Raw genomic sequence first — 14,641 nt, 5'->3', positions numbered from 1 at the left:
AGCTTGTTGTGATAGATCAGAGAGAAATTCCAATATCCCAGGGTCAAAACTTTGATTTCCTTATTGTGTCCACGGCTTTGATGCTCTCAGAAATGGATTGATGGGAGCTGCTGAGCCGGAGTCCACAGGGAGAGTGAGCAGGACCGACAGTGGCTCTTGACTTGGGGAGGGGCAGCAGCACCTGAGGGGACCTGGGACCCCAACAGCTGCTAAGGTTGGGGGAAGAGGGTGTGGGCACCACACTGAGAACTGCTTTTCTTTCCAGTCAGCTCCTCCCCCACAGCACCAGGAAACGTGGGAATCAGTCTTTGTTTATTTTATTTTCTTTAGGGCTGCAGGTGCGGCACATGGAGGTTCCCAGGCTAGGGATCGAATCAGAGCTATAGCTGTTGGCCTACACCACAGCCACAGCAACGCGGGATACGAGCCACGTCCACGACCTACACCACGACTCACAGCAATGCCAGATCCTTAACCCACTGAGAGGCCGGGGATTGAACCTGTGTTCTCATGGACACTAGTTGGGTTCATCACTGCTGAGCCACAGTGGGAACGCCAATCTTTGTTCATTTTAGATTTTTTTCCTTTCAAAAAGAGCTGGGAGTAATTAGATTTCTTTAAAATGCCGTTCAGAGTTTAAGGTCTCAGAAATGCTTTCTACTGGGATTAGGCAATGTCTGAGTGGAAATCAAAGGGCTTAATTGAGACACGAGTGTCTGTTGTGGGAAGTCCCCTTGAGAAGCCCCACCTACAGCACATCTGCTCACGTGTGTCGTCTGCAGAGCTACAAACAACAAGTTTCCAGAGAGTCTGTGTTTCCTAAGTGTCAGAAATTCATTTGCTGGAATGGCGTTTATTGCCTGCTGTAGGTTAGGGTGTAACTGGACGACAGAACAGACACACATCCCCAACTTCTAGAATTCACTTTCTAATGGCGAGGGCAGTGGCTAGAACATGAACAAACCAGCCAACCAGATGGCCTATTACAAAGATATGAGTAAGTGTAGGGGACACAACAGGTGGGCTTGGGTAGGGAATGCAGGGCTGGAGTGCAAGGGGTGCTCTGGTGGGGGCGATCTCACCACAAAGGGGCCATGGGCGTGTGGGACACAAGGGGCCATGAGCATGTGGGACAGTGCTCTTTGCCGAGGGACCAGCAAATACAAAGGTCCCTGAGGGGAGCATGCCTGGGGCGGAATGGTGGAGTGAAGAGAGCTGAAAAGGGGCAGGGGACTGCAGGGGAGACCTTGAAGGCCACCCAGTGACACAACCTGTTTTCAGAGTATGGCTCTGATTTCCGAGTTGGGGTGGCTGATGAGAGGTGCAGAAGGAAAGGGACCCCAAGGTGGAATGCATGAGGGGGAGCAGAAAAGTGGGAGTATCTGCAGAGGGAGCTCAGGATACGACAGATGAAGAATGAAAAGCCCAGCTTCTTCTGAGATCTGACTTTCCTGGAGGGAACACCACCCCCCTGGGTGAGATCCACTGAGGGAAAGTGTGTGGGGGGGTGGGACCCAGAAAATGCTCCCAGACTTGCCTCCCCAAAGCCTACACCTGGGGCATGTGGGGTTGAATTTGAATCTTGGCCTGAGTCCACCGTTTTGGAGCTGCTGATAAGAATTTGGGGAACTGTCCTTATAGCAGCAGTTAAGGGGCCTTGCTGAGAGAAAGGTGGGAGGAAGGAAGCCTCAAAGCAAGGGTAGAATGAGAGGCGCTCAGAGACCAACCTGCCCCACCAAGGGAGATGGGCTAGACCTCACCTAGAGAAGAAACATACACAGTGAGAAGAAATAAGGCTGGTACACACACCCCGCCCCACGTTGGACGAAAGGCACGAATCCTGCCATCCAAGAAGCTCAGCACACACTGAGCAGGGTGAACTCAGACACCCACAGTGAGAAACAGTATAATCCAGCTGCTGAAAGAAAGAGTGTCTGGAGAGCGGCAAGAGGAGTGACTCAGCACATGCAAGGGATCGTCAGTAAGCTTGTCAGTAGATTTCTCATCAGAAACTTTGGGGCTAGAGGCAGTGGCCTGACGTATTTGAAACGCTAAAAGAAAAAAAAAAACCCTATCAACCAAAAACCCCATATCTGGCAAAACTGTCCTACAAAAGTGAGGGAGAAATGAAGACATTCCCAGAAAAATAAAATTTGAGGGGGGTCATGACCATGAGACCTGCCCTGCAAGAAATGTCCTGTAGATGAAATGAAAGGACCTTGAAATTCTGTGGAGAAATAAAGATCCCAGTAAAGATAAGTACATGGGCAATTATAGAAGCTAGAATGACTGTAACAATGAAAACTATAAAACATTGCCAAAATAAAGACACGAATGCATAGAAAGACATCCTCTGCTTATGAATTGGAAGACTGAATATTGTTACACTGTCAATACTACCCAAAGTGACCTACAGATTCAAAACGATCCCTATCAAAATCCCAATGATGTTTTTGCAGAAATAGAAAAGTCCATTCTGAAGTTCGTATGGAAGCTCAAGGGATCCTGAATAGTCAAAACAATCTTGAGCAAGAATGAAGCTGAAAGACACATACGATTTCAAAACACAGCCCAAATCTACATTAATCAAAACATGTGATATTGATATAAAGACAGACATAGACCATGCAAAAACTCAGAAGATCCAAAAAATAAATCCTGGTGTACATGGCCAAATGACTTTTGACAAGAGTGTCAAGAACATTCAGTGGGGAAAGGACAGTCTTTTCAAGAAGTTGTGCTGAGAAAATTGGGTATCCACATGCAAAAGATTGAAGCTAGAGGAGTTCCCATTGTGGTGCAGTGGGTTAAGTATCTGGCGCGCTCTCTGCAGCAGTGTGGGTTTGACTCCCAGCCTGGCACAGGGGGTTAAGGATCTGGCTTTGCTGCAGCTGTGTGTAGGCTGCAGCTGCTGCTCAGATTCAGTCTCTGGCTTGGGAACTTCCATATGCATGAGTGCAGCCAAAAAAAGAGTGAAATTAGATCATTACCTCACATCATAAACAAAAATAATTCAAAATGGATCAAGACCTAAATGTAAGACCTTAAGTTATGAATTTAAAAGAAAACTCAGAGGAAAAGCTTCATGGCACTGGGTTTGGTAGTGATTGCTTGGATATAACATCAAAGACATCAGCAACAACAACAACAAATAGATAAATTGGACTTTCTGAAAACTGGGAAATTTGTGAATCAAAAGACACCATCATCAGAGTGAAAAGGTGATACACAATGGGAGAAAAAAATATTTGCAAATCATACGTTTGATAAGGGATTAATACCTAGATTATGTAGAGAACTCCTAAAACTCAGATACCACCACCACCACAACAAAACCAAAGAGCCAAATTAAAACTGAGCAAAGAACTTGAATAGACATTTCTCCAAAGAAGATATACAAATGGCCAATAAGCATGTGAAGAAATGACCAATATCACTAATCATTAGGGGAATGCAAATCAAAACTACAATCAGGGAGTTCTCGTTGTGGCTCAGCGGTTAACAAACCTGACTAGCATCCATGAGGATGCAGGTTTGATCCCTGGCCTTGCTCAGTGGGTAAGGATCTGGTATTGCTGTGAACTGTGGTGTAGGTCACAGACGTGGCTCGGATCCTGCATTGCTGTGGCTGTGGCATAGGCCAGCAGCTGCAGCTCAGATATGACCCCTAGCCTGGGAACCTCCAAATGCCATGAGTACAGCCGTAAAAAGACAAAAGACAAAAAAAAAAAAAGAAAAAAAACCAAAACAAAACAATACAACTACAATCAGAACTAACTAACGCCTGTCAGGGTGGCTACTGTTGAAAACAAACCAAAACGAGAGTTCCCTGGTGGCCTAGTGGTTAAGGATTCCGTGTTGTCACTGCCATGGCTTGGGTTTGATTCCTGGCCCAGGAACTTCCACATGCTATGGGCATGGCAAAAAAAGAAAAAAAAAAAAAAAAAAAAAAAAAAAAAAAAAAAAAAAAAAAAGAAAGAAAGAAAGAAAGAAGAAGAAGAAGAAGAAAAAAAACCCCAGAAAACAAGTGTTGACAAGGATGTGGAGAAATTGGGACCTCCTGTGCACTGTTTGTGGGAATGTAAAATGGTGCAGACACTCTGGAGAACAGTGTGGACTTTCCTCAAGAAATTAAACAGAACTACCATACGATCCAGCAATTCCACTTCTGAGCATACACTCAAAAGAATTGAAAGCAGGGTTTCAAAGAGATATTTGTACCCCCATGTTCACAGTAACATTGTTCACAATGGGTAAGATGTGAAAACACAGATGTTCATAAGCAGCTGAACGGATAAGCAAAATGTGGTCTATACATAGAGTGGAATACTATTCAGCCTGAAAAAGGAAGCAAATTCTGTTATATGCTGCAACATGGACGAACCTTGAGAACATTATGCTCAGTGACATGAGCTGGTGACAAAAGGCAAATAATGTATGATTCCACTTATACGTGGCACTTAGAGTAGTTAAAATGATAGAAACAGAAAGTAGAATGTGGTTTCCAGGGACTGGGATGGGGGGCTGGGGAGTTAGTGTTTAATGGGGAAAGAGTTCCAATTTGGGAAGCTGTATGGCGTTCTAGAGGTGGATGGCGGTGGTGGTTGTAATGTGAATGTACTTACTACCACTGAGCTGCAGATTAAAAATGATTAAGACAGTACATGGAAACAATGGCGGGGGGGAGTAAAGGGATGGAGAAGTATATACCATGCTAATAGCAATAAAAAAAAAGCTGGAGAGGAGTTCCCATAGTGGTGCATCAGAAATGAATCTGACTAGGAACCATGAGGTTTCGTGTTCAATCCCTGACTTCGCTCAGTGGGTTAAGGATCTGGCATTGCTGTGAGCTGTGGTGTAGGCTGCAGACGTGGCTCAGATCTGGCGTTGCTACAGCTGTGGCGTAGGCCAGCAGCTGTAGCTCTGATTGGACCCCTAGCCTGGGAACCACCATATGCCGCGGGTGTGGCCCTAAAAAGCAAAAAAATAAAAAATTAAAAAAAAAGCTGGAGAGTAGCTATATTAATTTTTATACAAAGCCGAATTTAGAAGAAGAAAAATTTTCAGGGGTAAAGAAGGACATTATCTAATGATAAAGGGGTCATTTCTCCAAGAAGATGTAACAATCCCTGTGTAAGCACCTAACAGCAGAGCATCAAACGGCATAAAGCGAAAACTAATAGCACTGCAAGAAGCAGCAGATAAATCCACTAATACGGTTGGAGACTTCAACTTCTTTCAGTTAATTGGTAGATCCAGCAGGCAGAAAGCAACTAAGAAAAGAGTTGAACCAAACGGGACTGGATATAATGAATATCTACAGACCACTCCATCCACCAACAGGACCATAGGTATTCTTCTCAAGGTCACATGGCACATTTACCAAGATAGACCGTATTCTGGGACACAAAACACATCTTATCACATTTAAAAGAATTAAAATTATAAAGAATATATTGTCACACCACAGGGCAATAAACTAGAAATCATTAACAGAAAGATAGTTGGAAAATTCCAAAATAGGTTAAACGATACACTTCTATTTAATACATGGGTCAAAGAAGGCTCAAGAGAAATTTCTAAAGATTTTGAACTAAACGAAAATGAAAATACAACTTAACAAAATTTGTGGGATACAATGAAAGCAGGGCTTGGAGGGAAGTTTAAAGCAACGGTTGCCTGTATGAGAAAAGAAAGCCAATGAGGTAACCCCAGGAAACTAGAAAAAGAAGAGTAGTTTAAGACCCAAGGAAGCAGAAGAAAATAAGTAAGTAATAAATATTAAAACAACTCCATGCCCTAGATTTGATAATCTAGATTAAATACCTTAGATTAAATGAACATTTCAATGCCTTGAAAGACACAAACTACCAACACCCACACAAGGAGAAATAGAATAATCTGAACATATTTGTAAGAATTAAAGACATTGGATCGATAATTAATAATCTTCCAAAAAGAAAGCACCAGTCCCTCTTGGATTCACTGGTGAAATCTACAAGACATTTTGGGGAAGAAATTACACCAATTCCCTACAATCTTCTCCAGAAAAGGGAAGCAGAAGGAAGACCTCTTAACCTATTCTATGAGGCCAGCATTACCTCAATAACAAACCCAGATAAAGACATTATAAGCAAGAAAAACTGCAGGCCAAAATCTCTCATGAACATAGGAGTGAATATTCTTATCAAAATATTAGCAAAACCAATCCAGTAGTACAGGAAAATAATTATAATCCATGACCAAGTGAGGTTTATCCCAGGTGTGCAAAAATCAGTATCAACAAATCAGTCCACTCCGCCACATTACCAGGCTAAAGAAATAAAAAATAACATGACTGAATCAATTGATGGAAAAAATATTTGACAAAATCCCACATTCATTCAGAACAAAAGCTCTAAGCAAAGTGGAAGTAGAGGGGAGCTTGCTCAGGTAGATACAAGTTCTACAAAAACCTTGCCATGAACATCATACCTGATGGTGAGAATCAGGCTCTTTCCTCTAATCTTGGGAACAAGGCAGGGGTGCGCCTCTCACGTCACACTGGAAACCCTGGCAAGCGCAGTAAGACGAGGGGAGGAAGGGATAAAACCGTCTTTGTTTGCAGATGCCATGATTTTCTATGTGAAAATACCAAGGAATCAGTTTTAAAAACTTTCTGGAACTAAGGTTGCGGGGTACAAGGCTGACATACAAGTTAGTTGCCTTCCTTCATCGGCAACGAACCATTGGAACTTGAAATCAAGAGCACAACACCACTTGCATTAGCATAAAGATTAAATACTTAGGTACACATTAACAAGTATGTACCGAGTCTGTACGCAAAAATGACAAAACTCTGAAGAAATCAGAGACGATCTAAATAAATGGGAAGATGTTCTCAACACAAAATTAGAAATCCCTTATTGTTAAGATACCAGTTCTTCCCAACCTGATGTATAGATTTAATCCAGGATCAATTAAGATGTCAGTAAGCTATTTTGTGCATATGGACAAACTGACTTTAAAGCTTATTTGGAAAGGCAAAAACCCACAAAATAGCCAGCACGACACTGCAGGAAACAAAAGGTTGGAGGATTGATGTTTTCAAGTTTAAGACTATAAAGCCGTAGTGATCTGACAGTATGGTTGAGAAAATAGGCACATGGCTCAATGGAAAGGGTGGAGAGCACAGAAACACTCACACAAATGCCGTCAACTGCAGTTTGACAAAGGAATGCGGAAATTCAGCAGAGAAAGCTGGGTCTCCTCACTAACTGCTGCTAGAACAACTGGACGTCATATGCAAAAAAAAGAAAAAGAAAAAAAAAGTGTGTGGAGATGCAGACCTCACACCTTTCACAAGATTAACTAATAGACCTGATTGTAAATTGCAAAACCATAAAACCGCTAGAAGATGACATAGGAAAAAATCTGGATGACTTTGGGTTGGTGAGGAGTTTTAAGATACAACACCCATGAAGGAAAAAATGTATTAAATAAGTTTATCAAAATTTAAAACTTCTGTTTTTCCAAATACATTGTTAAGAGAATGCAAAGACAAACTACACCCTTGGGGACAATATTCACAAAATACATACCTGATAAAGGACTTAAACTCCAATCTTACCCAAAAAACAAAAAACTTTAAACAATAAGAAAACAGACAAGCTGATTTTTAAGTGGGCAAAAGATCTGAACAGACACCTCAACAAAGAGTAAAATAGACAAATGGAAAATAAGTACATGAAAAGATGCTCAGCATCATTTGTCATTAAGAGTTATAAATTAAAACAATAGTAAGAAACGCCTATTAGAATGGCTAAAATCTAAATAACTGACAATAACGAAAGCCGACAAGGATGCAGAGCCAAGTCGTTGGTGGGAATGTGGGATGGTACAGCCGCTTCTTGGCAGTTTCCCACAAAGTGAAACGCAGTTATACCATATCGTCCAGCAATCACATTGTCCAGCAATTACTCTCCTGGGTATTTATTCAACTGAACTGAACTGAAACCTTGTGCCCCCTACAAAAACCTGCATACAAAAGTTTACAGCATTTTTCTTAATAATTGCCCCAAACTGGAAATAATCAAAGCGTCCTTCCATAGGTGAATGGATAATAAACTCTGATAATCTAGACATTGGAATATTATTTATCAGTAAGAAGAAATGGGCTACCAAGTCATGAAAAGACAAGGAGGAATCCTAAATGCATGTTTCAAAGTGAAAGAAACCAGTCTTCAAAGGCCCCACGATGCAGGGTTCAAGTACAAAAAACTCTACAAAAGGCAAAACTATGGAGACAGGGAAAAGGTCAGGGGCGGTCGGGGTGGGCAGAGGGGGCTGCGGAGGGTAAATAGGTGCAGCAAGGATTTTTTTTAGGATGGTGAGTTGATCCTTTATGAGGGCTGAAACGGTGGATACATGCCAGCATGCATTTGTCAAGACCTTCAGAAATGTTCAGCACAAAGAATGTACCGTGATATCTGGAAATAAAACAATCATTTAGTAGGTCCAAGGATTTTAGGAAAGAATGCAGACTGTGATGAGAAAGCACAAGAAACCTCCTCAAGGAAGGGGATGGAACAAGATTCTGACCTCAGTGTTTTTGGAAATGAACGGAGTCTGCGAGAGTGAAGATAAAGAACCACACGCACCTTCATGCTCCAGCCATGAACTTGTTTCCTGTGGGTCACAGGGTACAATTGTGACCCTGCTGGGCACATGCACTGGATGGACCATGAGCTAGATGGACAACAGCAGAAGGGACAAGTGGCGGGAGGGTGAGGAGGCCAGAACGACCTGTGCGGGGATCAGCAAGAGCTCGGTCTTAATCTGGATATGGATGGTTACATGCAGAAATAGGTACAGACGTGCGTATGCAGGCGCTGGTACACACGCACACACGCACGTGTACACACACACACACACGTCTCCTTGCTCCGTTAGCTGAGAGGGCCTGGAAGCTACAACGCTCTAAGCCAAGACCACCCTAAGGCCCAGGCCTCTGTTGCCAAGACGACCTCCAGCAGAAGGAACCAGGGCTCCTCGGGGAATGGGCAGGAAACAGACCGATGAGACAGGAGCGTCTAATAGTCCGGGGAGTGAGGTGGTGCGGAGCCCCCACGCCAAGACGTCTGCCCCCCCACCAACCAAACACCAACGACCCAGAGCGATGGGGTGGACAGGGCAGTCAGAGGGCACAGGAGCCGCGGAGGAAACACCTCGAACAGGGACATTGGTAAAGCCGCGCTGGGTCACAGCTTAGAGCAGAAAACCCCCTGTGTCCAGACTGATAGACAAAGTGTAACAGTGTCATAATAACCCTTCCGTGCAGCCCCGCCCCCACAGTGCGGGGGCTCACGGTCCACCTGGTGGCCTTTCTAAAGGCACCTCAGCCCTCAGTGGACCCCGCCTGGCCCTGAGCCCTGCTTGGCCACCTGGAGACCCAGCTCTCAGCCTCACGCTGCAGTCCACCTGGCTGATGCTTCAGCTCCTCCATGGCCTCAGGCTCGGCCCAGGGCACCCCCTCACTCCCCTGTCCCCCAGGGGCACCCTACCGCCCCTCTGCCCTGGCCACGGAGGGGGACAGGCCATGCTCCCAGCCCCGCATGGCCCCGGCCCACGGGAGGTCTTATTACAGGGCCCTATCGAGGGGCCTGCCTGTGGCCAGGAGGGCCTCAAGGGGCTTGGGTTGTCCTCACACGCCTGCCCAGACTGCTCGTCTCCCAGCCCCCACCACCCAGCCTTTCTCTCCAGACACTGAGATGAGCACAGGAACCGCTCATCACTTTAAACAGGTTTACAGCAGGTGACCGGGATGCAGACAGCATTTGCAGGCCGGGTGGAGAGTAGAGACGGTGCAGAGGGACCAGGCTACCGTCAGAGCCCTGAGGCTGAGCCCAAGGCCTCGCTTTGTACTGCTTTCCCAGCCACAGGCCCAGAGCGACGGGAGCTCCCTCTTGTCCACTCCCAGCACCACTCACTGTTTCTCCAAGACTCCCGTGGGTGGGGACACAGAGGCGGGAGGACATGGAGGGGACCTAGCCCCGAGTGCCCCACCAACTCTGCACCCACTCCCACAACCAAGGTCCACCCGGCTTGTATTGGGCCCTGTGCCTTCTTGCTCAGGGGGAGAGCAGATTCCAGGCCTAGAAGTGGTCATTCTCCTGCATAGCCAGAGGCAGAACCCGCCTGGGCTCTGCTGAGGGGTGGTGGGGCCTTCTGACCCTGCTGTCCATTCATAACTCATCGCTGCTCCTTCCAAAGAAGGTTGAGGCAGCTTCTAATGAGGCGCGGTGACCCCAGCATCTGCAGGTGCTCATACCGATTGGGCTGGAGGGGGAGGGGGACCCAGCCTCCAGCGGTCCTGGCTCCCCTGCTGCAGCTTGGCACACTCATAGCTCCACATTCAGAACCACAGAAGCTCCAGAGCCCGAGCCCAAGCCCTCGCTGGGTGCCCAGGTGCGCACGGCACCCTGTGTTTTTGGCCAGAGAGGCACACTCAGATGGAGACGGGCTCTGCTCTGAGCTCGGTGGCTCGAAGGGCCCGGAGCTCGTGTAGGTACCTGGCCTCGGCGCGTCTCGCAGTTGTGGAGGTAGTTCAAGTGGTAGATCTTCAGGTTTAAGGTGCCGAAGTTCAGATACTTCAGGAAAACCTGAAACAGCCATTTTAACAACAGGACTTAAAACCTTGGTTTTCAAATGAGTGCCCAGGTGCACCCAGAGGAGGGGCCGCACACGCAGCACGGACCTCAGCGTGCAGCCACGGACTTGCACACACAGGCCCACGTGCATGGGGATGTACAGATGCACAGAGGCACCCCCGGGGCCAAGCTGAGGAGAGGTGTACACGTGCAGACATTACCTGCCAGGCGCCCACCCCGCCAGGCACAGGACTGTGAAGGGGACAGACAGGCACGTGTGCCCAGAGGGCAGCCTGACACTCACATCTTCGTCTTCACTTGTGAAACACGGGCCGTTGAGCTTGTTCACAGCCATGATCACAGCCACGACATCTTTGCCGTTCATGACAGGTGTGGCCAGGAGATTCCTTGTCACGTAGTCGGTCAGTTCATCAGCAAAGGAGCTGAAGTGGGGACACTGAGAGGCAAGGGGAGAGAAGGGAGAGGCCATTGTTCTGTGGCCCGGGGTCAAGGCTAAGCTGTCCTGGCCAGTGCTGAGACCCAGGTGGCCAGGCCTGGGGTATTGGCAGCCCGGGAAGCACAGGAGGATGTGACCAACGGCTTGTCCTTGGGGCCACAGCCCGGCTCAGTCCCTATCCCCCTGTCTCGGAGCCAGTGGTCCCCAGCTCTCAACCCGCAGGCTCTGCAGGGTCCTTGCAGGCACCTCTCCACCCTGCACTCCACCTGAGCTGTGGGCAGACCTAGATGCTCCCATGTCTGCTGCATCTGGCCCAGCTGGACTTCAAGATGCCTCTTGAGCCTATCCAGCCCACCTGTCCCCAGGCCCCTGCTAGTCCAGGCTGCTGTCTCCTGCCATCTCCTCCTGCCACCTTGGCCCAGTTCCCATACCTGGGGACCTATCTGCCAGCCCCAGGCAGTCTTTTGGGACCATGCTCCTGTTGGCATCTGCTCTGTGGGTCTTCTTGCTTCCGAGATGGGACCGTGTCCCCTCTGGCTCCAAGAGCAGCTCCCACTGGCCTTAGAGCTGCTCTCCTGGACCTTTCCTTGTCAGAGACTAGTGAAAGGGCTTCTGGGTCTGTTTCCACAGGGACCAGACCATCTCAGCTTTGTTTTGGTCCAGAGTTACCAGCCTCAGGCCCACTGCACCCCGAACCTCACTCCCAGAAGCACCTGCCTTGTGTCCCCATTCCAAGGATGGGCATCCACCGACATCCAGAGCAGAGGGCCCTGGCCTTGGTGCCTCCCTCCCTCTCAGACCAGTGGGTCTCTAGGTCCTGTGGTGTCTCTAAAGTGGCCCAACTCTCCGTTTCCACTGCCCTGGTGACTGTAGCATCCCTGGGCCTGACTTGTGCTTGACATGGCTTGCCAAGTCCTGCTCCCCTCCTCCCTCAGCCTGGCTCCTGGAAGTTTCCCCACCCGGCCCCCACCACCCTCAACAGGGTCTAGATGCCTTGGTGACATGCCAGACCCTCACGACCTGGTGTCTCAGAGGTCACCGCACAGCTAGGTGCCCACCCTGAGCCTTATAAGACCCCTGTCTGGAGGAGGGGCAGGTCGGCCCTGCAGCCTCCCCCGCCGCCACTGCTGTCCGCCTCAGCCTTCCCTCTGTAAAGTGACCCCTGGACTTCATGACATACATATTGAAAAGGCGCCCCCCCCCCTTTTTTGACTTGGCTGTTGCACTGCAGCTGAGATAAACAAGACCCTGCTGGTCCCAAGGGCTGAGTCTGGTGCCGTGGCCCTGCCCCAGGAAGAAGGCGTCCAGCCTGCTGGGCAGGTGGGGAGACAAAGGGGCTGGAAGAGAAGCAGAGCCCTGGGTCGGGGCACAGGAGACTTGAACCAGACCTTCAGAGACACCACAGCACGGGGGTGAGGCAGCTGAGGTGTCCAGGACGCAGGGGCAAGATGTCATATGGCAGAGGGAGGCGCTCAGTGTAGGCCCCCAGCTCCAGCCCAGCTTTTTTCCTGGTAATTCATGCTCCTGAGCCACAGGTGTCCCACTTCCTAAAAAGGAAGTGAGGGTGGAGGTAATCCCAGAGATTACAATATTCAGGTCGCCAGACCCAGGCTTGTTTGAGCAGATAACTTTAAGAGGATTGGAGCCGCTGTGCCAGGGGTCTGGGGGTCTGTCCACAGTCCATTTTCTACAGGAATGAGGGCACAGTGGCTGTTTTGGCAGAGGCCTGTCCCGGCAGGTGACTTTCTGGACTCCTTCACAGCAGGTGGAGGAGGCCGATCCAGCTCATGGTACCGGCTTCCGACTCCCAGACCCTGGACCCTCTCCGAGGCGGGGCTGGGAGAAGCGGGGGAAGGCCCCCAGCTCTCCCCGCCCACTGCAGCCTCCTCTCGGAGCCCCTGCCCCTCACGCAAGTCCAACAGGCATCATCCTCCAGCTAGACCCACCCACCCTGGGGCACTGGACCTCCCGGCACCCCCTGCCCCACACCCAGGAACGTCAGCCAGAACACGTCCTCCTGAAGCTCTCGGCTGAAGGCACTGCTGTCCACTCTGGACCAGCTTCTCCCGACGCAAGTTCGGGGGGCAGTGAGCAGCATGACCTCCCACGAGATGGTGAACTTAGGGCTCCGAGGTCCACCCCCTTTCTGGGCCTCCCACCAGCCCCTGCTCACACCCCTCCCTCCACAAACTCCAGTCCAGGGAGCTGTGGGTGGAGGGGGCAGTGGGGCCTGCCCAGGCCACCCACCCAGCCACCTCAGGGCTTCCCTCCTTCCTGGGCGCTCTGGCCTGGCGCCGCCCCCTCGCCTCCCAGGCTGCCTTCCGGAAACCCGAGGGTCCCCACACAGTGGAGGCTGACCCTCCCTCGCCAAGCCCCGTGCGGCCCGGGACCCACCTCCCTCACGTCCTCGACGTTCACCGTCTTCTTGGTCTGAGCCACGTGGCCCACGACCCCGATGTCCAGTGGGAAGACGATCTCCGAGTCCGCAGGCACCAGGCAGTCCTCTAGGACGCTGTCGGGCTGCACGCTGAAGAGGCGCGTGGCGAGCTCGGCCGTGCCGTTGCGCTGCCGGTACATGAAGAGGCTGCAGCGGTCGGCCTGCAGGATGGAGCAGAGCCGGCGCAGGAGCTTGAAGACCACGCGCTCCATGTTCACGCTCTCCTGCATGTCCTGCACCAGCTCGAAGAGGGCCGCGCTCTCTTCCACCTGGCACAGCTCTCGGAAGCTGGCACCGCCCTCTGGGCACCTGTCCTCACAGGCGCTGGCCACATTCTCGGGGCTCAGCTTCTTTCCAAAGTACTGGTCCGTGAAGCTGGGGTTCTGGTCCAGGAACTCCTGCACCTGCTCCTCGTTGAGGCTCATGGTGTCTGACTGTCTGTCCTGGAGAAGCCACCAGTCCCCAGAGCCCGGGGACCTCCAGCAAACACTGTCATCAGCAAAGCCTTTCTTAGTGCCGATTACCACACCAGCTGACTCGCCTACGCCTGCCCTCCCTCGCTGTAGGTCCCAGACTGCCCTCTTCCTGGGAAAATCAGAGTCCCTGGAATGGGGGCCACCGGGTAGAGTTCAAGGCCTTCCGCCTAAGGCAGGGGTCCTGGGCGGTGGGGACAGGCCTTCATACCCAACCCCGGAGAGGGTAATCCCACAGATGCTGCAACCCTTTTGCCTGAGGACGCGGGATGGTCCAGCAGGTGGCTCCTGGTCTCCTGGGCGCCCAGACTGGGGCTCAGCTGTGCTAGGAGGCAGCGCTGGGCAGGGCCATGGGGAGATGAGGGGGTGTGCAGGTGGGACCAGGGTCGGGGGGGTCTGCAAGCCCTTCCCTTCTCTTCTGTAGTGAGGAGGTGGCTCTTGTCTGTTAAGAGCCCGCAGCCTTGCCGAGAAGCCGTCTTGATGAACTCCCACCTCACGTCTCTCTTCTCGCGCTCACGTGTTGAGTCCTGCTTGTTGGGCCCTCCTTCATGCTGCTGGACCCTGTCCTCACATAGAGCCCACAACCACTGTGTTTCACGCATGGGATCACCCTGAGTGTCTGTGCCTCAAACAAGGACCCGTGGGC

General features: G+C 50.1%; 1 protein-coding gene across 1 annotated transcript in view; it reads right to left on the bottom strand.

Annotated features, from left to right (window-relative positions):
- The window catches only part of PDE6B (phosphodiesterase 6B), a 31,583-nt gene extending 17,636 nt beyond the window's left edge, over positions 1 to 13,947 (bottom strand). Inside the window, exons 1-3 of the mRNA XM_021100811.1 lie at positions 13,480 to 13,947; positions 10,933 to 11,085; positions 10,551 to 10,640 (exon numbers count right to left, since the gene is read on the bottom strand). Coding sequence (XP_020956470.1) covers positions 10,551 to 10,640; positions 10,933 to 11,085; positions 13,480 to 13,947 — 711 coding nt within the window. The remainder of the gene's footprint in view (positions 1 to 10,550; positions 10,641 to 10,932; positions 11,086 to 13,479) is intronic.

This window comes from Sus scrofa, chromosome 8 (assembly GCF_000003025.6).
Source record: "Sus scrofa isolate TJ Tabasco breed Duroc chromosome 8, Sscrofa11.1, whole genome shotgun sequence".
Classification (NCBI taxonomy): Eukaryota; Metazoa; Chordata; class Mammalia; order Artiodactyla; family Suidae; genus Sus; species Sus scrofa.
The sequence above is the reverse complement of the archived record's forward strand: the minus strand, read 5'-3'. Positions and strand labels throughout refer to the sequence as shown.